General features: G+C 33.9%; 1 protein-coding gene across 2 annotated transcripts in view; it reads left to right on the plus strand.

Annotated features, from left to right (window-relative positions):
* Positions 1–23,607, plus strand: part of ZBBX (zinc finger B-box domain containing) — a 130,132-nt gene that overhangs the window by 24,485 nt on the left and 82,040 nt on the right. For both annotated transcript variants that reach the window (XM_007972191.3, XM_007972198.3), the window contains exons 7-8: positions 15,317–15,475; positions 20,991–21,162. In XM_007972191.3, the coding sequence (XP_007970382.3) occupies positions 15,317–15,475; positions 20,991–21,162 (331 nt within the window). The remainder of the gene's footprint in view (positions 1–15,316; positions 15,476–20,990; positions 21,163–23,607) is intronic.

The raw sequence follows: 23,607 nt of genomic DNA on the forward strand, positions 1-23,607 counted from the left end.
TATACACATATATAATGTATATATAATATATACAATGTATGTATAATGTATCTATATATAATATATACAATTATATATAATGTTTACTTTTTTTGTACAAATTCCTTCAGTTTACATAGTTCTTTTGCACAGAACATTTATGGCAATCTACATACTCCTTCTGCTCCCTTTCCATCTTTATTGAGCCATAATTGACAAGAAAAAATGTGTACAATTAAGGTGCATAATTTGATATTTTGACATATATATACACACACATTTTGAAATAATCTCCAAATTCAACATAATGAATGTTTCTATCACTTCACATTACATCACCATTTCTTTCTTTCTTTCTTTCCTTCTTTCTTTCTCTCTCCTTCCTTCCTTCCTTCCTTCCTTCCTTCCTTCCTTCCTTCCTTCCTTCCTTCCTTCCTTCCTTCCTTCCTTCCTTTCTCTCTCTCTCTCTCTCTCTCTTTCTTTCTTTCTTTCTTTCTTTCTTTCTTTCTTTCTTTCTTTCTTTCTTTCTTTCTTTTCTTTTCTTTTCTTTTCTTTCCTTCTTTCTTTCTTTCTCTCTGTCTCTCTTTTTCTCTCTTTCTCTCTCTTTTTCTCTATTTCTCTTTCCTTCGTTTTCTCTCTCTCTTTCCTTCTTTTTCTCTCTTTCTCTCTTTTCTTCTTTTATGGTAAGAACATTTAAGATACTGCCAGCATTACATTCTTTGGTTTTGATTGCAGAGGAGGGGAGGTTGCTAAGCCACAAATAGTAAAATGATATTTAAGTTCCTGATAAATAAATTAAGTTCCTAATAAATGATATTTAAGTTCCTAAAAAATAAAAGGTATTTTTAAAAAAATTATATAATCTTATAAAAGAGTATGATTTTTAGAAAGTGTCTGCATAAAGATATCATGTTTTAAATATTTATTTCTCTAATTATATACCTATATCATAATTTATTAAGCTCTAATAAATGAGTTTAGAATACTCATTTATCTCTAAAAGTTAGCATACATGGATTCCATAATATGTACACAAATCAAAGAGCTTGGCAAGGAACCATGAATCTTTGAAAGGTTTCTTCAAATATTGCGATTCTTTTATGTATATAAATTTAAAGTTAAGTACAATAAAGAACCATGTCTCTTCCTTGTTTATGTTACTACTTTATGTTTCCACACCATCTGTGGAGAGCAAAGTTGCTACTTAGTGCTTTTGTTGGGGAGAGTCCTGGAAAGTGTATTGTCTACCAGGGAAGTGGAATTGTGAGGTTGGCACTTAGCAAAGAGCGTACACAGACCTCCTGTGCTGGGAGCTAAACCTATAATGATGTTATTCTCTTTTTTATAACATTATTTCACCTAACGGAATTGCTAAGGAGTAAAGTACTTTGAAGGAGACAGCTTTTTGGTTCAGCTAATTCTTAAAGCAAATTTGTCCATTTATTCATAAAACAAAAATTTTAAATTAAAAGGTTTTTTTTTAAATTTAGATTTTACATGTATGTGATTTCATGTAATATTTTTCTTTCTGTGTCTGGCTTATTTCATTTACCGTAATGTCCTCCAGGTTTATCTATGTTGTCAAAAATAACAATATCTTCTTTTTAAAAGGTGAATAATATTCCATTTTTTGTATATAGGTGCAAACAACTGTGTGAGGTAGTGGATATGTTAATACGCTCGATGGTAGTTATCATTTTACATGCATACTTATGTCATGTGCATGTACATGCATATCAAAACATCATGTTGCACATTTTTGTATACTTTAAATATACACAATAATAAATAAATTAGGTAGATGATTTTTGAAAGAAACAATTTCAAATTGTACTACATACTCCCTCCTATAAATAGAACACAGTGAACAGTTTCACTATATGTGTCTCATGCCCATTATGATAGCCACCTTCATTATAAGAAATGAAATAGAAAGAGGTCTCAAATAGCTGATATAGTGTTTATGATGATATATTCCCCATCAGAAATTCACTGTTCTGCTTAGTACTTAATTTTTCTCCTTTATTCTGGTCTTGCCCATTCTCTGTCATCATTTCTTGACTTTAATCAATTGTCTTGTAGCTATCTGCTATTTTCTTTCCATCTCGATTCTCTGTTTAATCTTTCACTTCTTTTTTCAGTCAACATGCTTTTTTCTCTTGTTGTTTTTATCATTTTCCTATGCATTTAGTTTTTGTTGTTGTTATTGTTGTGCTTTGGCTTTGATGGCCATTTGGTCAAATATCTCTTTTTGTTTAGCTCTCATTAACCAATCATGTAGTGGTTTTAGTTTTTTATTGTTTTGTTAACCATTAAATTCATGAGGCTTTGTTGACTGCTGAATTCATTCCTAATTTGAGAAGTTAGGGAAGACATCTGATAGATGAATGTTAAGCATTGCTATATAACAAGCAAGTATTCTAAGCTAACAGTGATTACACTTTATATTCTTTAATCTATGCTGTCATTTGTGCTTAATATAAAGTGTAGCCAAATTTGATAGTTGTAAACTATTTCAGCCTTTATCCAACAGCCCAGTAGGTCCTGTGAGTTTAGTCAGTAGGGATCATTTTGTACCAGCGTGTCTTGTTTTACTTAAGATCCCTGAAAAATTAAAGGCAAATATTTACATGTTGACTAGTATTGTAATTTCAAAGGGCTTTTCCTTTGATTTATGATTGATTTGTACTTGGCAGTGATTCAAAACACTTCAAGTTTCTTTGCCTTTTCCAACCTCTGTTAAATATTTAATTAACTGAAAAATGAAGCATAAATGCATGAGAGGGAATTACTAAGAATTTAAATTTTACTTCTACATGTAGAAAGATTGTTAACACTAAGGGTTGAAACAAAAGTTATTTTCAAATGAAAAATGAGGTCTTAATACATCAGGCATTCCTATTTCCTTTTAACAATTTAAGATCAGACAGAAGAGACAATGTTAATCAGAGAAAATAGAAGATGAGGGAACACAAACAAAAGGCATTGTATTTGTGAAGTATGACATGCACAAGGGGGGTTAGATTAAGTAAATCATTAATAGATTATGGTAAATATGTTTTCTTAATTGGAATGAAAAGTTTCTTAACTGAAAAGGAGAAACCTTGGGAAGGTAGGTAGTATTAATGAAAGAAAAAATAATTAAGGTAGAATTTCCATGCAGTTTTGGTTACTGTAACCTTGTAGTGCAGCTTAAAGTCAGATAGCATGATGCCTCCAGCTTTGTTCTTTTTGCTTGGGATTGTCTTGGCTATATGGGCTCTTTCTTGCTTCCACATGAAATTTAAAGTAGTTTTTTCTAGTTCTGGTTAGAAAGTCAGTGGTAGCTTGATGGGAGACCACAGAAGGGGCAGAGTTGAGAACACACAGTTCCTTCTCTCAGAGTTACCAATAAGATTGAAATATGTGGATGACAAGTAAATGTTCTCTCAAAAAGGAATTATCATAAAGTCACCTGATTTTTGAGTCCAGGTATGTGAATATTTTGAAAAAAAGCATGAATTTTCTATTTGTATTAGTTAATGTTATACTTAAGAAAAATAAAATATTTTAAATGTATGTGAGCAATTGAGTATTGTCATATTTTTAACTTATTTCTTAAATATGAATAATGCATATTCCTTATACTACAAGTGTGTGTTCATTGCCCTTCAGTGATTGTTATCACCTGGCATTTCTTCTATCAAAAGATTTAAAAAACTATGTTGCTATCGACAATCATATCTTCTGATAAATTTTAGGACCTGTGAGAAGGACTCTTTTTTGTCTTGTTCATCACAGTATCCTCAGTGCTTAAAATTGTACCTGTCCTGTATAAATCAATTTTTTAAGGAATAGAAATGTGAATGAGTCCTTAGTGGTTTGATTAAGCTTCCAAAACAACTTAAAACTGTATTTTAGGACAAAATTTATTTTTCTCTGAATTTTGAAAGCAAGGGAATTTTTTAACCAAGGATTGGAAAATTAAAAGGATTTATGCTATGTTAAGTTGTTAAATTAGTGAAGGGTTAACAAAAACTTTTCCTCCCAAATGTGAGAATTTGACCTTTAATTAACTTTCTTGCCCTTTCCTTGGGAAACAGATAAAGGTAGTCATGTCAACTACGTTCCTAGGCAATATACTTATGGTAAGTGTAACCTCTACTTAACCTCTACTTGGCAAATTACATCTAAACAAGGAGAACTATACATACTCGAAGGAAGATATAGCTTCCCTTGTAATGGGCTTTGTAACTGAAACATCCACTATGAAACTAGCTCTGGAGCTGAGGTGGGGATTGGCTCTGGTGGAAACTAAGGTTTCTAAATCAGGTGTGTTCCTTATCTACCTGAGCTGTACTTCTGCTTGAACTCTTCCAAGACTACCACCAAAAAGGAACAACTGATGCTGTCCTGCTGGCAAACTATTATTCCTGTCCTCATCCTTCTGAGTAGACTGATGCCAAGAGTGATTTGATGGTAGTCTTGAGATTTTAAAGGTTTAGTTAACACAGACAGACTCTGTGGTGAGTATGGCATTTAAGTCCTTGATGAGTCAGAATTTCAAACATAGAATGGTAGGATAGCCAAAAGACAAATGAAAAACACTTGTCCAGGAATCACTGATAAAAAGTTTTTAAGAACAGCTTTATTGCTATATAATTCATATACCACATTCATTTGCAGTGCACAATTCAATGAATTTTAGTATATTTACAGCTAAGTGCAACTGTTAGCATAATTGATTTTAGAACATTTTTGTCACCTCAAAATGAAACCCCACACTCTTTTGCTCCATCTTCTTCCTATTCCCCTATATTCTGGAGACCAATACTACTTTCTCTCTCTCTAAATTAGCCTATTCTGGACATTTCATATAAATGGAATCTTGTCATATGTGGCCTTTTATGACTGGCTTCTTTTACTTGCATAGTGTTTTCAATGTTCATCCATGTTGTACCATCTCTCAGCATTCCATTTATTTTTATGGCTGAAAAACATTTCATTGTTTGAAATAGCACATTTTGTTTATTCATTCATCATTTGATGGATATTTGGGTTGTTTCCACCTTTTGGCTATTACAAATAATGCTGCCATGAACATTTGTGTACAAGTTTTCGTGTGGACGTATGTTTTTATTTCTCTTGGCTAGATACCCAGTGGTGGAATTGCTGGGTCATATGGTAACTCCATTTTTAATTGTTTGAGGAAATGCCAGACTGTTTTTCAAAGTGGCTGCAGCATATTGCATTCCAATCAGCCATGTACAAGAGTTCTGATTTGTCTACTTCCAAGCCACCACTTGTTATTATCTGACTTTTTGGTCTAGCATCCTAGTAATGTGAAGCAGTAGCACATCGTGGTTTGTTTTGCATTTTGATGGCTAACGATGTTGAACATCTTTTCATATACTTGGTGGCCATTTGTATATCTTCCTGGGATAAATTTTGACAAGAATTTTTAGAAAACCTAGATGTGGGATAGTTCAGTAGCCTGCACTTTAATGAAGTTATATCTGTGGTAATTACTTTTAGATACCAGTTCTAAGAAAAGCTAGGGAAGGGGAAATAAAGATAATTGAAAGAGGTAGGGAGAATGGAAAGTAGAGTTAATGAAGAGTTGGGAGAATGTAAGTGGCTTAGTGAGTATATTACAGCAGCAAATGACAGAGCAACCGATACAGTAGAGAGGGTAGCTGCAGTACAGGGTCTTAACCCAGAGATGGCATGAATCAACCTTAAAGGGAGAGGTGGGTGTTTCTGTGATGTTTATGCTGAAGAAATTTTGAAAGATCATATTTATATATGCAAGTTCAGAAGCTTGCAGGGCTACTATGAAAATCACATTAAATGCCAACAATTATAAAAGTATTCTGCTCATAGAAGGTGCTCCATACATTAGGTTTTATCAGTCAGGATACAGTATTAGTAGGAATTCAACCCCATTCCTATACTATCTACATGTAAAGCCCAGAAAACAATGTAATATTAATGATGAGTCCAAAGGATTCACGAAAAGATTAATTTTGTGTTGAGGACTGTTTTCTTTTTTTATTACAGCTCTATTGAGACATAATTAATAGACAAAAACTGCACATCTTTAATGTACACAATTTGATGGGTTTGGACATGTGCATATACTCATTATATCACCAGAATAATGGTAATACATACATCCATCACCTCCAAAAGTTTCCTGTGTCCCTTGCTGTTTTTTTTGGTAAAAACACTTACCATGGACCAGGAAGGTATTACGATAATTGAAATAAGGAAGTTACAGAAGGACAAATATTACATAACTCTGCTTATATGAGGTATTTTAAACAGTCAAATTTATAGAAGCAGAAATTAGAATAGTGGTAGTTAGTGGATGGGGAAATAGATATTGTTCAATGGGTACAAGGTTAAAGTTAGCAATATAAATGAGTTCTAGGTACCTGTTGTACAACATAGTACCTATAGTTAATAATACAGATGCATGCATGTAGGCGTGTTTTTAAAAGCATTATAGTTGTACATATTTTGGATATGTGTAGGCTTTTGTATTTAAAAACCCCATGCAGTAAAAGTTTTAGAGCTCAATGTATCAGAGTATATATAAAAATACAGTCTTCCAATTTATTCACACATAGAAGATAATAGACTCAATTTTGGAGGGGACCATAAACATCACTAGTCTAACCCACTGTCTGAACCTTTAGTCAATCATATTAATGCAGAATATTTGAGGGGCTTTTATAATTGGCAGGTGCTACCTATGTTATCGCATGAATTTTTTCATGGAACCTGACAAATTTTTACAGTAGTTTATTGGCTATATGTTATGTTCATGGGTCTTTATGGGATACCAGTTATCTAATTGTCATATAACAGCAATACTATGTTTAAAAACCAAATATAACAAATTATTGATTGCTACTTGTTAGTAAGTTTATTCTGCTATACCTAAAAATGTTATTCATTTCATTGCATATGAAATTTCTTCCTTATGTAGTTCAAATAAGCTCATGATTTTTTCATGGAATCTGACAAATTTTACAGTAATTTTGCTTGCTATAATATATGTTATGTTCATTGGTCTTTATGGGATACTAATTATCTAATTGTGATATAACAACAATACTGTATTTAAAAACCAAATATAACAAATTATTTATTGCTATTTTTTAGTAAATTTATTCTGTCATGCCTAAAAATGTTATTCATTTCATTGCATATACAATTTCTTCCTTATTTAGCTCAAATATGAATAATTGCTGAAAGCAGTTAACTCATCTGGATGCGATATACTTGTAATATTAATTGAAAACAATTGCCAGTACTTTCTAAGATAATTAATATAGTGCATAATTATATGGCATCAAAACTGCAAATAGAAAGCAAAATTACAGGTGTGAGTTTCTTATGTTATTTTCTTCTTGCTATTCTGTCTCACTTTTGAGATTGCTTTCTAAGTAGAATTTTGTAATATAATAAAAATTGAAAGGTACAATTATTTAAATCAAAATCCAATGCTATTATGTTTCCTGAGACCAGGTGCTTTAAACTTTTTTGACAATATGTTACTTTTTCAGCTATTACATTTATATGTTGTCTTATTTTAAAATATTTTAACTGGATTAGATTTGTTTTATTTCATTATTTTTGTGTTATTTTATAAAGTACTTAATAGAGTCCAGATTGAATCCAGATTTCATGTTATTTTATAAAGTACTAGATATTGAGTCCAGTTTTATTTAATCTATCTTTTAAATAATAAGGTGCATTCATAAACAGGAGCGTGTGTCCAGGTCCTTGTTTTTTTTTGCCACTCTGTGAGTCAGGGAGGAGTAATAATACATAAATCTTTAATTAATAAAACCAGATAGAAATCAGACCTTTAGAGGAAAGGTTAATCTAAGAGTCTTTTAAGTACTAGTTAAAGTAATACTTACATGATGTTGGAATAAGCAATAAATTTCAGCCACATGAATTTCACATTTGCAGGATTTGATTTCTGTCTAGCTTGCAATAAGTAGTTTTTTATACCCTTGATATTTCTGTACCACTACTCATGCAAATACCATATCTGTTTTTAGAAATATGATGAGCAGAACTGGATTTAAGAACATGATTCTGCTGTTCTTCCATTGCAATTTTATTTCATCTAGTAAATATTTATTTTCCTCTTGTTTCTCTATGTGTTTAGATGGGGGCTTTTCCTCAAATCCTGTTTTTCTTTTCCAGTTGTCTTCTATATAGAAATTTCTTCCTTTTGCTTCTCTACATTTTCCAGTTGGCCCGAAATTTACTGCCCCGCACCCCCAACACTTTCTTTTGGTTCTAGCAGTAGATGAAAACTTTGATCCAATCACTTAGGGATAGCTTCCTTCAATTTTCAGAAAGAATTCAGACTTGACTATGATAAAGCCTATTTTTAGGCAATAAATTTGGTCTAAGACTATCTATAAAGATGGATTCATAAGAAAAGCAAAGTAATAGTTTGCTTTAAGAATAGAAAACATATTTTAATAATGTAAAAAATTGAGAGATAATGCTCATCTTTTTCATTCTTGTTTAATGGATTAAGATGTTCAAAATTATGTATTTTTATAAGAAAATTACTTTTATTTTGCAAAGATATTTTTACTAAGTGGAAATTTGATGGTTTTATTGCATCCTGCCATAGGTCCATGATACTTTGAGGAATTTATTTGCTTGGTGTAGCTAGTACCTGCTTGGTGTAGTTAGGTCTATGATAATATGAGTAATTTATCTACTTGGTGTAGTAATTTCCTTATAGCTCCCAATTTCTCTGATTTAGTCTATTTTGTTATTATTGACTTTAGATCATAGGATCCTCATACTCATAGTGCAATGTATTCCATGTAATGTGTAAATAGAAATATCCTGGCAAAATAATCTGTACAGGTTTCTTTGGATAAATAAACCTTAGCAAATGTTTTGATGACTTCTAATAACAGAGTTGTTTTACTACAAATTAAAGCATAATTTTTTAGTATACATGTGTTGCTGCCACAACACGATATATGATTCCTGATGGATGAAGCCGGAACCCATCATTCTCAGCAAACTAACACAGGAACAGAAAACCAATCAACTCTCACTCATAAGTGGGAGTTGAACAATGAGAATACGTGGACACGGTGAGGGAAACAACACACACTAGAGCCTTTCGACGCGTGAGAGGCGAGGGGAGGGCGAACATTAGGAAAAGTACCTAATGCATGCAGGGCTTAAAACCTAGATAATGGATTGATAGGTGCAGCAAACCACCATGGCACACGTACACCAATGTAACAAACCTGCACATTCTGCACATGTATCCCGAAACTTAAAATAAAAACAAAACAAAACAAAACAAAGCAAATATTTCTCATTTGGAAAATCGCCCACCTAATTAACAGGGCTTGAGGGAAGATTAGGACTAGGAGAAGGCCACTCAAATCCTATGGTGCTTTGTAACCAAAACCCAAACAAAAGCAGTTAACAAATCCTAGTTAAAACACTAATGCATACTTCTTGAGGGTTTGTTCTTCCTTCTTGGTGTTGTAGTTCCTAGTAGTAATTCACTTCTAAGAGAGATCATTTTTACCAAAATGAAGAATCTAAATCAAGATGCAGCCTCCTTTATTTATCTGATGCTTTAAAGTCAGAGGTGTCTTTACAGCTTCTTTGTGCTCATAGTTTTTCTAGATGGCTTAACTTAGTTAAATGCAGGGTTGTTGAAGTCCCTTAAACAGTCAGATCTTACACGAAAGGGAGGCACTTTTATATATTTTCAGGTTTTTTTCTTAACAGTTTTCATATACTGTTAAGATTTTGGCTTTAGTTGTAAGAAAGCTTGCCCCTGATTGCTTCAAAACAATAATAAGTTGGGGAAAAAACCTTTAAGAATCAATAACACTCTGGAGTTATACTGGCATCATTGCCCTATTTACCAACTGCATATAAGGTAATTCACATCAAAGAAATCAGAACAAATTGTATTTGGGAAAATATTCTTGATATGAAAAGGAGGTGTTTTCTCAAAAGCCAGGCCAAAACAAGATTTATATAACATATATAACAATTTTAAAATTCCCATTAGTCCATAACTTGATCATCCTGAAATAATTTTGTAAATAAAGCCTTCCAAGTTCCAATCATATTGAACAATCACTGCAACCAATGAGTTTATATTACTTGAGTGCTGCTATAACACAATTTTTTCTCTCTGTGTCTATATGTGTGTTTCTGTCTCTACCTGTATATCACTTTGTCTAACAAACTCAAATGAAATAACAGAACTCTTCTGCAGAGTTTAGAGTTTTCAGTTTTTAATTCAAGGCTGTGGTTACAATAAATCTCTTCTAAAATTTTGTGACTGGAAAATCAATGCAAGTTAACAATAGGAAAGGAGACATCCTCACTCTTTTCCCCCTCAAACTTGCAAAGTAATATAGGTCTAAACTGTGTGTGAACTTTTTTTTTTTTTTTTTTTTTTGATATGGAACTTCTGGATCACTTAAGGAGACATGGCTATGTCAATATGATTATTAATATTTATTGCTGGACAGCCAGAGTTTTGGATGATGATGGTAGTTAGAGTTTTGAAGCACTGACTCTACCATAAAGTATATCATTTTTCTAACTAAACTAAAACTTTTATTCTTGGACTTTAACTTCCACAAGGTGCCATCCATTCCAAAATGCTATAAAATATCAACCCTCTTTACTTTGATTAATGATACATTGTCAGAGTGATGAATTCTTCTAGAGTGTAATTTGAAAGATAATATCATTCTAGGTGGGAAAAAAGTTTAGGTGAGAATTTAGAACAGTTACCAGATGAAATCCTACCATCATACAGTGTAGTGAAGGATGTGGGGGAATCTGGAAATGCTAGCAGTAAATCACATCTTTTGGCTCTAGTTTAGCTTCTATCCTATAGTGAGATATATGATTTACTCTGTACCTTGAAGGTTGTTTTGGTTTGATTTTAAAACATTTTTAGCATGTAGAGCAGTTGCACAGGTAATTTTATACATTTTCAATTTCTTCCTCCTCTTATTGTTATCTATTAGTACTTCACATTTAAATTTTTATACTTAGAAAATGGAAAGAAAACTATCTGTGGTTTGAGTTTTAACATTCGAAAATATTTTATTAATATATGGTACAGTGTTATGATACTTAATATGTATAGTTGTCTACGACAAATATTTTCTAAAAATAACCTTCATGTTCTTATTCATTGGTTGTTACTCAAAATGATTATTGTTATATTATTATGTGAAAGGTAGTGTGCTTTCTGTTCTAAATCTAGACATGTTCTTTTAAGAAAAAACAAAGTTTACAGGATACGTCCATTTAAGAAAAGACAAAGGTTATAGGATAAAAACTGTTAACAGTAGTCACTCTGGGGAGTAGTATTTTGCTATAAACCAGATTTGTATCAAATTCTGGCAGGTATTCAGATTGACTCCTGATCTGAGTCTGACAATGTCCTAGATAAACTCTTTTTTTCTGAGATGGAGTCTCACTCTGTCACCCAGGATGGAGTGCGGTGGCACAATCTCGGCTCACTGCAACCTCCGCCTCCCCAGTTCAAGTGACTCTCCTGCCTCAGCCTCCCAAATAGATGAGACTACAGGCATGTAGCACCATGTTCAGCTAATTTTTTGTATTTTTAGTAGGGATGGGGGTTTCACCATTTTAGCCAGGCTGGTCTTGAACACCTAACCTCAAGTGATCCTCCCACCTCGGCCTCCAAAGTTTTACAGGCATGAGCTACTGTGCCTAGCCTAGATAAGCTTTTATCAGCTCATGTCAATATAATTAAACTATAGTTATATTGATTCTTTAGCAATAAATGAACTTCAAATTTTAATCTGTGTTCTAATCCTCATTCTTTTAGATACCTCTCACATTTTCCCTGCAGTTCAAAAACTGTGACTTAGCCCAAGTCACACAGTTATGTGGTGGCCAAGTCTGGGTTGAAATTAAGTCTGTTGAGTTCCAAACCCACAAACCCATGCTCATAGATATAAAATAAAATGTACTCTATGTTAGTGGGACCTATTTTCAGCAGACAAAGTATGCTTGAAAATAGGAGGAACCTCCATTTCTTAAATTTTTTATATGGTATGACTATGGTTTATTTCTATATACTTGATCAAATATAAAAATAGGCAAAAATAAGTTAAAAACAAAGAAACAAACAAAACTAAATCCCTTAATCCTTGCATATGCAATTGAATACAGAATTAGAGTTTTGTGAATTTTTAAAGCAAGGAACAATGTTCAAATCTGTTAGAGACAAAATTTAATATTTTCAGTTTCAGGAAATCAAAGGTAAAACACATTTTCTGTATCACAAAGACTAACATAAATCTAGTAGGGAAAAGGCTTAATTAAGCTAGAATAGATAATTTGACACTATTTCAAGTTATGACATTTTGTAGCTGTTGGACTTTGGCCTAAGCTTTCTGAACTTGAAATTCCTTGTCTATGTAATGGGATCATAATATGTGTTCTCTTTCCTTGTATGATTGTTCTAAGATTAAGAAAGGTAAGGTATATATACACAGCCTTACAATGGAGAAAAGTAATGTTTAAGTGTATGATGTTCTAGAAAAGAATGTTTCCATTTATTTGCTTTGTATTGATTTCAGTTATATACTAAATTAGCAGAACTTTAAGATATTCAGATATAGAATTCTATTTTATCAGTTACCTGTGATGTTTATCTTACTTTTTAGCATAAAAAATTTGGGTTTTTTCACTGTTTCTGATTCTCTTAATATGTTACCTAAAAATGTTGTAACAATTATTGTAATATTGATAGCAGGATTCATTTTAAGATAGAAATAATCTTTGTTTTGTGTTATTTAAACACATATTTGAATTATAATTCTATATAAAATTAATCCTATAGTTTTTGATATTTTAAAAACATAAAATGAAAACCAAACATGTGACTAACTGCCTCTGAAATGTACAGAGCTTTATTCTAGGACATTTTAAATCCGGTTTAGGTTGGATTATTCTGTTTTAAAAATGTTGGTAAAACTACAGATGTTTCTGAAAGAGTGAAGCATTACCATTGGCTTGAATTTCTTTTAAAAATAAAAGTAGTATATAGGCCTGTGTAGGTTTTCTGAGAATCATTGGGAAAATTTGGAGCAGATTCCTCACGTTTGCATACAGACAGCAATAAATATGCATAGGTCACATTCATCATTTTTCATAGATATTTTATGAATTCACTATGAAATAACACTAGTTAATTTGATGTTCACTGATATATTCCAGAATCAGACTGCAATGAATCTTAATAGATTTACAAAAGGTCGTAACTGAAAAAGTTTCAATGTAATGTTAGCTATCTAAATTGGCAACTAGATGAAAATTTAAAAATAGAAGCATTTTCATGGCAGAGTACAAAATAATTATATCTGATCCCGGCTAAATTTTTCTTGTTTGGAGGATATTTGCTAAGAAATAAGAGCTACTTCCTGTCTTCCTCATGCCAAGTTCTCATAGAGCATCTGACGATTTTGAATCTTCCCCTTGGAGTTTAATTCAAACTCAGATGGGATCCTAAATCCTGCAGTCCCTAGGCAGACTCTGGTACTTTCTGATAGAAAACCCTTCAGAGAATGGAGCCTTTCCCAAATTTACCAGTTCTTTGTCAGTCACTCTGACAGCATGTGGAAAGTTTTTCTTTAAATCCCTTTTCTATATTACTTATTTCAATTCTGTAGCTCTTCTCCTCCCTGACACCTTATTTTTACCATATGCTATTTTTCCAGGAACTGTAGTGGCCATAAAATCATTAAAATATATATGCTTTTTCCTTTTGTGAGCTTATGTGGTATGATGAAATGTGAAATCAGTATAGTTAGGACTGGTAGAGATCTATGCAGGGTATGAAGAGGGTAAACAGGGTAAATAGCGTGTACAGTTGGTGGGGTGGGGGGGTGGAGCAGTGTACAGGGAAGGGTTCCTAGACTTGTAGGAGTAATGGTGTGAATACAGAAGGAGAAGCAAAAAGCCTGCCAGGTAAAGATGATGGTAGAGGAGAGATAGCCTTTCTAGTAAGTGAACCTCATGAGCAAGGCACAAAATGAGAAATGACTTGGAGTTTATTAAGGAACTACAGAGAGAAGTGCTTCCTGATGTGTCCTTTTGGATAACGAATGCTTTCTAAAGACGTTTTATCATCAAGGAGTACTCATTACTGCTTATTCATTTTCCTACTAGATTAGCTATATTTAGTTCTTTAGTTATGATGTGCACAAAATATTACATCTATTTATTAGGGGTGTGCATAGTGGAAAGTTTATGAGTCTTATACACACCTGAGGTCACTTCCTACTTCTGCCACCCACTCACCACTGTGACCAAGGGCAAGTTATTTAAACTCTCTGAGCTTTAGTTTCTTTCTTTTCTTTCTTTTCTTTCTTTTCTTTCTTTTCTTTCTCTTTCTTTCTTTCTTTCTTTCTTTCTTTCTTTCTTTCTTTCTTTCTTTCTTTCTTTCTTTCTTTCTTTCTTTCTTTCTTTCTTTCTTTTCTTTCTTTCTTTCTCCTTCCTTCCTTCCTTCCTTCCTTCCTTCCTTCCTTCCTTCCTTCCCTCCCTCCGTCCCTCCCCCCCTCCCTCACTTCCTTCCTTCCTTCCTTCCTTCCTTCCTTCCTTCCTTCCTTCCTTCCTTCCTTCCTTCCTTCCTTCCTTCCTTCCTTCTCTTCCTTCTTTCCTTTTTTTTTTTTTTTTTTTGAGATGGAGTGTCATTCTGTTGCCAAGGCTGGAGCGCAGTGGCATGATCTCAGCTCACTGCAACCTCTGCCTCCCGGGTTTAAGCGATTCTCCTGTCTCAGCCTCTCGAGTAGCAGAGACTACAGGCACACACCACCACGCCTGGCTAATTACTATGTTTTTAGTAGAGATGTGGTTTCATCATGTTGTCCAGGCTGTCCTGGAACTCCTGACCTCCAAATGATCCACCCGCCTCAACCTCCCAAAGTGCTGGGGTTACAGGAGCGAGCTACCACGCCCGGCCTGAGCTTAATTCCTAAAACAGTTTTCTTAATTCCTAAAACAGATAAAAATAGTTATGTTTTAGAATTGCCTTGATGGTTAAGTGATATATTGTTTTTAAGATGGTTTGAATTGTATGAGCCCAAACTAGTTCCCTCAGTAGATGGCAGCTGTCACTGTTATACTGGTTGATACAAATGCCAATTTGTCTTTTTAAAGATTAAATTGAATTTATTTAATTCTGGGAGTCATAGAATAACACAAATATGAGTTAACGTATGCAAATTATTTAGTTTAACGTATGAGGCTCTTTAATTATATTTTGTTACTTTTTTAATAGGCAAAATCTCAAATAGTATTCAGTGTATTGGATGTTGCCCATCAGTTTATAAAGGATGTTAATCCAGATGAACCCAAAGAGGAGAATAATTCTACAAAGGAAACCAGTAAAATTCAGCATAAACCCAAATCTTTATTTCTCCAGAGGAGCAGCTCTGAGGTAAACTGAGGAAAATATAGTAGACATTTTCTGATATATGTAATTATGGCAAGTGCCATTCATGTACTTAAGCTACAGAATTTTGCTGATAATTTCATCACATTATTATTTCATATGGGTTTGTTCTTTATTAACCAAATACATCTTGACTATAAAAATCTTTTCAAGAAGATTGTTTTGATTCCACTGAATACTGGTCTTTTTGATGAATGATATTTTGACCATATGTCTTTCTGGACATTTTCATCTATGTCAGGAATTGGATGAGTATTTGCGGAAAACATTTTTTAAAAAACCACAATGCAATCTAACAATTTTATATTAGTCAGGACTTCATTCAGAGAAGCTAAAAATATAAAACCTTGCCAAGAGTTTTAAGTGACAGGCAATTTCACAGTTATTTAAAACTAGATTTTATACCAAATTTTGGCAGTTATTTAGATTGACTACTGATCTGACAATGTGCTAGATAAACTTTTATCAACTCATGCCTATATATTTATAATAGGCATATTGATTCTTTAGCAAGAAATGAACTTCAAATTTTGATCTGTGTTATGATCCTCATTCTTTTAGATGCCAGTCACTGTTTCCCTGCAGTTCAAAAATTGTAACTTAGCTGAAGTCATGCTGCTTGTTATGTGTTGACCAAGTCTGGGTTGAAGTTAAATCTGTTGTGTTCCAAACCCATGCTCATAGACGTAAAAGAAAATGTGTTCTATGCTAGTAGGACCTATTTTCAGCAGAGGAAGTGTGCTTGAATTTTTCAGGAGTGTCAGCGTATTTGTGTGGATTTCACTTTCTAATAGACCTGTCAAGGATGTTTTGTGAAGAATCACCGCCTCCTAATTATAACAATAATGTATTGAAGACCAGACACTGCTGTAAATATTTTACACATTATCTCCTTTTGTCTTTTCTTATTATTCCACTTTTTCAAATGAGAGAATAGTGGCAAGGAATAGTTTTTATAAATTGCCAAAGGTAGAATTGATAATGGAACTTAGATTTCAGCCCAGACCTTCTGACTCCAAATTTCCTGCGTTTAACCATTATGCAGAGACTGTGGCTTTAAAAGTTTCTTCTTCATGCCTGCCTTTTCATCTAATTTATCCTATCAAAAATAAATCAGTAGCTAACTTTCATTGAACACCTTATGCTAGGCATTGTACTTAACGCTTTACTTGCCTTATCCAATAATCACAATAACCATGTAAGGTTTGTGCTATTACCCCAATTTAACAGATGAGAGAGGTTAAGTAACTAGCCTTACTGGACAGTGATAGTGCAGCCTCCTCTGTGTTATTTATTAATCTTTACACTAGATGTTTTTCTTGTCTTCATAGGTGACTATGTATGCTGTATACATTGTCTGCCTCATTGTCTTAACTTAAAAACCATTAATTCAATTATTTTATGCAGGAGTGTATATTAAAATCAACTGGTGAAACATTAAAGAAATACATATGATTAAGTTCAGCATCTCCGTGGGTAGGGTTCAGACGTATGTGTGTGTGTGTGTGTGCGTGTGTGTGTTTAACAACTCCTCAGTGATCCTGGTGAGTGTTCTTGTTGGGAGTCACTGTTATAGATGACAGAGATAACCCCTTCATAGACTTAGTGTTCCTCTGTGCCGAAGAACAATGCTTCTCAAACTTTAATAAGCATCGTAAGAATTGGAGATTGTTAAAAACTTGCATTCCTGGGTCTGTCACCAAATTTGGATTTTTTTTTTTAGATATTTACCTCTGGGTTAGGGCTCAGGAGTCTGATTTTTAATTTAATGGCTAGAAGAACCAAATGGTACCAACGCCTGATGCCTCTCTTATGGGCTTCTTAATGGATCAAAGCCAATGGCACATCCTTGGAAAGAGGTACAGTTCACAAAAGAGCTTACATCTTATGAGCTGAAACCTGGGTTTAAAATAATGATGCTGTTTTTCTTATAGCATTGTAACATTGGGCAAGTTCCTTACCTCTTTTGATCTTCTGTTTTCTGTTTTGGAAAGTGGGGATATTAAAACACATCATCGTACAGGGATATCATGTACTTAGAGGGTAACGAACGTACAGCATTGAATTTCTATGTGCATCTTCAAATGTCTTTTAGAATTGGGCAAGGTCATATTGGACTCTGAGTGGACGTGATATATGACAGTTTTGAGCTGAAACGTTTAAGAGCTAATGTACAACCCTCCAGCTTTTTCTACCCTGCCACAGCTATGTGGAAGCTGGTATTCCAGTGGCATAACTCCAAGATGCAAATGTCTGACATCTGTGATTCATTGCTTGGAAGGAAGCTTCCCTGGAGAGCTGCTGAAATTGCTGCATATTGAAATAATTTTATATTAAGTCACTGAGTTTTCAGTGCTTGTTCATTAGTGTAGCATATATACATAGACACACCGACATATTGCTTACTGGATACCAATAAGTACCTTCTCACAAATACTCCTAAGAGTCTATTTTCAAACTAAATTTATCCCCTCTTCCAAAACCTATCAATGTTATTGTTGAAGGTGCCCTACCTAGCTTTCCAAGCCAATGAAGGCAGTTATTTTCTGTTGTGTTTTCACTTCCTCCTCTGCACATCCAATTGGTTACTGTATTAGTCTTCTCAGGCTGCCATAACAAAATACCTCCAACTGAGCGGTTTAAACAAGAGAAGTTTATTTTCTACAGTTCTGTAGTCTAGAAGTCCCAGATAAAGGTGCTGGCAATATTGGCAATATTGATTTCTGGTGAGGTTTTACTTCCTGGCTTGTAGGTGGCTGCCTTCTTGCTGTGTTCTTATATGGCTTTTCTTCTGTATGCACATGCGTACAGAAAGGAGAGAGAGAGAGAGAGAGAGAGAGAGAGAGAGAGAGAGAGAGAGAGAGAAAGAGAGAGAGAGAGAAGAGATATATGATGCCTCTTCATATTTATTTATTTATTTGAGACAGGGTCTTGCTCTGTTGCCCAGGCTAGAGTGCAGTGGTGTGAATTCAGCTCACTGCAACCTCCTCCCATGCTCAAATATTCCTCCCACCTCAGCCTCCTGTGTAGCTGGGACCACAAGTGCACACCATCACGTCCAACTATCTCCCTCTTCTTAACAGGATACCCAGTCCTATTAGATTAAGGCTTCAACTTCATGATCTCATTTGACCTCAATTACCTCCTTATAGGCCTTATGTCAAAATGCAGTCACATTGAGGGTTTGGGCTTCAACATATGAATTTGCGGAGGGAGATGCAATTCAGTCCATAATAGTTACTATGTCCCATATAGGCTACCAGCTAAAAACTCTTGAATGTTTGGTCATTTATTCTATCCTTATTGCTCTTTCGGATGCTGCAATTTTTTCTTTATAAAAGGATTATAAATGGAAAGTACATTTCATTCTCTTCCCTTCTAGGAGTCAGGCAATCCTTCTGGTTTTGTATGTATGTATTTTTTACACAAATGTTAATATGTTTGCTCTGCAAACATGCTTTTTTTCCCACTTAACAGTGTAGTTTTTATATCCATGTAAGCACAATATAGAACCTTCTCATTCTATGTAGTGACTGTAAGTACTCCATTTACTGGATGTGAAAAGACTTTTAAAAATCTGCCTTTCACCGATCAGCATTTACGCTGTTTCAATCTTTTGCTAGTATATGCTAAAATATAAAGTATAATTTTGAATAAAATGGTTTTTCATAGATATATCAGTATGATAAAATCCTGAAACTCCTATATAAAAAATTATGCATTTGTAATGTTGGAATGTTGGTCAATGTGGGTAAATGTCTGTACCATTTTGATTGGTTTCCTTGCAGCCAAACACACTATTTCCTAATTTCCCTCTCTTTGCCACATTGGTATATGGGACTTTACAATGATTTTACATGTCCAGTGGGTTTAAGCTCCTCTGTGCAGCAGGCAGAGCCCTTTATATTCTTCCCCCACTTCCCTTTCTACCCTTTATATTTTCTCATTCTTTACTTTTTGCTATATCAATGCAAACTGCTTATAGTTCCATGCCACCAATGCTGTTTGACTCTCATGTCCTAGCATACATATCATTTCCTTTCTCTGGAATGCTGCCTTTGGCACTTTTTGCTTATGGAATTCTTGTTTTACCTTTCAAAATCCGATTCAGACATCATTTCCCCTGAGTTTTACCTGCTTCTTACACCGTTTTCTGTTGTGGACTTATTAACCTGTGTTTCTGTGGCCAACAGTTAGCATAGTGTCTAGTGTCTGACAGGTCCTCAGATACTTTTTGCTCAAATTTGAAATTTTTATATACATCTTTAGCAAAATACCCTGAATTGTACTCTAACAAACTGCCTGTTTATTTTTCAATTGTGGGCTGAATATAGAGATTTATACTCTCATGTCTTAAAAGATACACATGAATATTTAGCAATTTGATCAGTGTAGGTAATCCACATTTGATAATTCAGACACTGGTGTGGGTTTTATTTTGCTTGGGTTTCTTAATGTGGCTGTTCTCTTTGATTCAGTGTATAGCTTCCAAATACTACCTTTATTTTCTTGTGTACTTGGACTGGATTTATATTTTGTACTGAATTCATCTCTCCACAGTCATCATTAATCTGAGGAGCATGCATTGTATTACATGCATTGATGAACTTCTTCATTCATTCCACTAACTTTTAATGAGCACCTACTTTGTGCCAGGCACTGCTCTTGGCACTAAGAAAAAAGACAAAATCCCCAACTTCATTATATACTAATGGGTAAAGACAGGCAATAAATAAGCATAGAACAAAGTCACATGGGAGTAAGTAATGGGAAGAAAAATAAAACAGTTAAGGAATTATTAAATGGTAGAAAGGGGGCCTCTTAATTTTAGAATTAGTAGTGAAGAACTTTCTAAGTAGGTGATATTTGAGCATTTCATTGAGTCAACGAAATGAGGGAATGGCTATGTAAAGATGTGGAGAAGGTTCATTCCAGGCATTGGGTATAGCTAGTACAAGGCCCTGAAGAGGAAATGTGCTTGATGGGTTCTCAGAACTGCCAGGGTGTGAGACTAACTGGTGCAGGGTGAATGAAAGGAGAATGGAAGGAGGTAAAGTAAAAGGCAAGGAAGTGCAAGGTTGTGTAGAGCAGTATAGGTCCTGGTAGAAACTTAGGGTTCCTGTTTTTTTTTTTTTTTTTAATCTGAGAAGGTTGTGAGGAGTAGGATATTGGGGACATAGGGAGAATGTATACAAGACAATTGCGCCTTTACAGAGAGAACACTGGTGAACAGCATAAAGATAAGTCATCAGTTCTGTAAGCTCTCATCTTCATAATTTCTGAAGAGACCATTTATAATTGCCAATGGAGTTTTAAAGAACAGAGTAAAGCATATAAATAAGCACAACTTAAAACTATTCTAAGTTTGAAAAGTCTGATTTGTAATGACTAATAATTAGTTCTACCTGTATTTTAAAATGCAGAAATTTTTTATTAAAATAACTTTTGTGGGTGAATGCAGAAAATTTAATAAAGCATACCTATATATGCTTTTGATTAGGTAGAAATTACGACGACAAAAAGAACAGAATGTACAAAACCAAGAGAGAGTCTGTTGTGTGAAGGGTCATTCAATGAAGAAGCTTCTGCACAGTCCTTTCAGGAAGTGTTAAGTCAATGGAGAACCAGAAATCATGATGACAAGAAACAGAATTTACATGTAGCAGAAAAAGGTATGGCTTTTCTTTTCTTTTCTTTTCTTTTCTTTTTTTTTTTGAGACAGAGTCTCACTTTGTTGCCCAGGCTGGAGTGCAGTGGCGTGATCTTGGCTTACTGCAACCTCCGCCTTCCAGGTTCAAACAATTGTCCTGCCTCAGCCTTCTGAGTAGCTGGGATTACAGGTGTGTGGCACCATGCCGGGCATTTTTGCATTTTTAGTAGAGACGGGGTTTTGCCTTGGGCAGGCTGGTCTCGAGTTCCTGACCTCCTGACCTGCCTGCCTAGGCCTCCAAAAGTGCTGGGATTACAGACATGAGCCACTGGGCCCAGCCGGTATGGATATTTTTATAACACGAATGTTTTAAAATGAAGCTGACTTTAGTTTATTTACCTCCATTCTCTGTGAATATAAATGTGACGTTCTAAATCTATAAACACTGGGAAAGCAGTTTGCTGTAACTCCTCAAAGGAGCATCACCGTGTGATCATTGGTGAGTGGTTTAATATTCATCGGCCCTGAACTGGGCACTAGGGGGATTTGCATTTGTTTTCTATGTAAATTCAGACTGTCAAATGAATGGATAATTGGATTCTTTCAGTTCTTCTTCTAGTAGAAATTTTTGCCAGGACAACTATCGCTTTTTTTGAGCAGTAATTGTAACACATAAAACGGGAGAGTCTGTGAGATAAAGAATAATTTTTTTTTTTTAGAATATTTGACTTAAAAATGCAATTTCAAGGACCACTATGAACTTCAGGGGGAGAATTGATTTGTGTTCTCATTGTTTTTGTTTCTTTTTGAACTACTTTTTGTTCTTTTATTTTTTTTAAACAGTTTCACTCCTACATTCTAGACATTGATGATCTGGATGACTGAACAGTATCTTTAAGTTTCCCAGTATGTCTTGAGGAAAACCACAAGTTTTTAAAGTATTCAATTTATTATTTTTATTACTCAGAATCTTGTAGTGTCTTCCATTTGCTTTTTATTTAATATAATATGTTAGATAATAAATTTCAATCATGTATCTTACTTGCCAATTTTTCTATTTTTATTTCATTCTTTTCCAGCGGAGAAACTCTGCTGATTATTACTCTTTTATTACACCGTGTGATTTCTAATCTCAAAGTATCACACATCATCTTCTAATTATAATTGAACTTTTAAATAAATTTTATTCAAGTATTTTTCTACATTTCTTTATTACACATCAATTTCACTGATATTTTCAAGACATTATTTGTATGCTCTCTTCTTAGTAGTTTATATCTCAGTATACACCTCATTTTCATTGACTGTGTTATTTTATGCGCTTTATATTTACTACTTCACGCATTTTTTTACTTGTCAACCCTGAAAAGTACTAATTATTCTATAGGAATACCTCTTTGTCTACTTTGAAAGCCATAGTATTTAAAATAATACTGTACCGAGTTGAAAAGTCACCAGATCAGAAGTGCAACTCTTTTAAAATTTGTTCTCCATAATGGAAATAACCATATGATAAAATAATGAACACTTATTTTAAAAGACTTGGTTATAACAGAAAGTTACCAAGAAGAAAATGAAAACAGCTCAGTCTCATCATATAGAGAAAATCCATGTTAACATTTTGGTACATGTTTTTCAATAAACATAGTTGTGTACACACACATGCTCACACAAAAACTGAGGTAACACTAAATACTGTTAGTTAACTTGCATTTTCACTGAGATTCTGTAATGGGCAACTGGCCATCTAATAGAGATATACACAATCATTTGTAACTCTTGTAGAGTATTCTATATGGCATGATTTAATCAGACATTTATTGATGGATATTTTATTTCTAATTCCCAGTATTATAAAAGATACTATGATAGGCATCTTAGCTATTTGTGCACTTACAGCGTTACCTTAAAATAAATTTCTAAATATAGAAATGTTGTCTCAGTGACTTGTTTTATAAAATTTTAATGAATATTGTCAAACTGTCCTCCAGAAAGATTACTGTGTTGGTTGTACTCTCACTGGTAGGGCATGACATGACTATTTCCCCATATTTTCTAGTTCTTTAACTTTAGCCAGTTTGGTTGACAATAAATTATCATTATAGCTGGCTTTTTACCATTATTTGTGAAATAGACACTATTGACTATTTTTTGTCACTACCTTTTGAGCTAATATTTTAAATACACCATATAGCTAAAGAGTCTCCTCCCAGCAAATATTATTAATTCACTTGCCTGTAGGTCTAGTTATCAACTTATTCACAAGCAAAGTAATCCAGGTCACCTCCCATCTTTATTTCTCGGGAATGTGCCATTGGTAAGGGAGAAAAGTGAATCACGGGCTAGCTGCTTTATCTTCTTCCTCCTCCATCACCCTTCTATGTTTAGAGTTTATATCTCAAACACAGTAGCTCTTCTCTAACATCTAGACAGAAAAAACAAAGAATTATTTTTTTCTTTTTTTCCC

Source organism: Chlorocebus sabaeus, chromosome 15, assembly GCF_047675955.1.
Source record: "Chlorocebus sabaeus isolate Y175 chromosome 15, mChlSab1.0.hap1, whole genome shotgun sequence".
Classification (NCBI taxonomy): domain Eukaryota; kingdom Metazoa; phylum Chordata; class Mammalia; order Primates; family Cercopithecidae; genus Chlorocebus; species Chlorocebus sabaeus.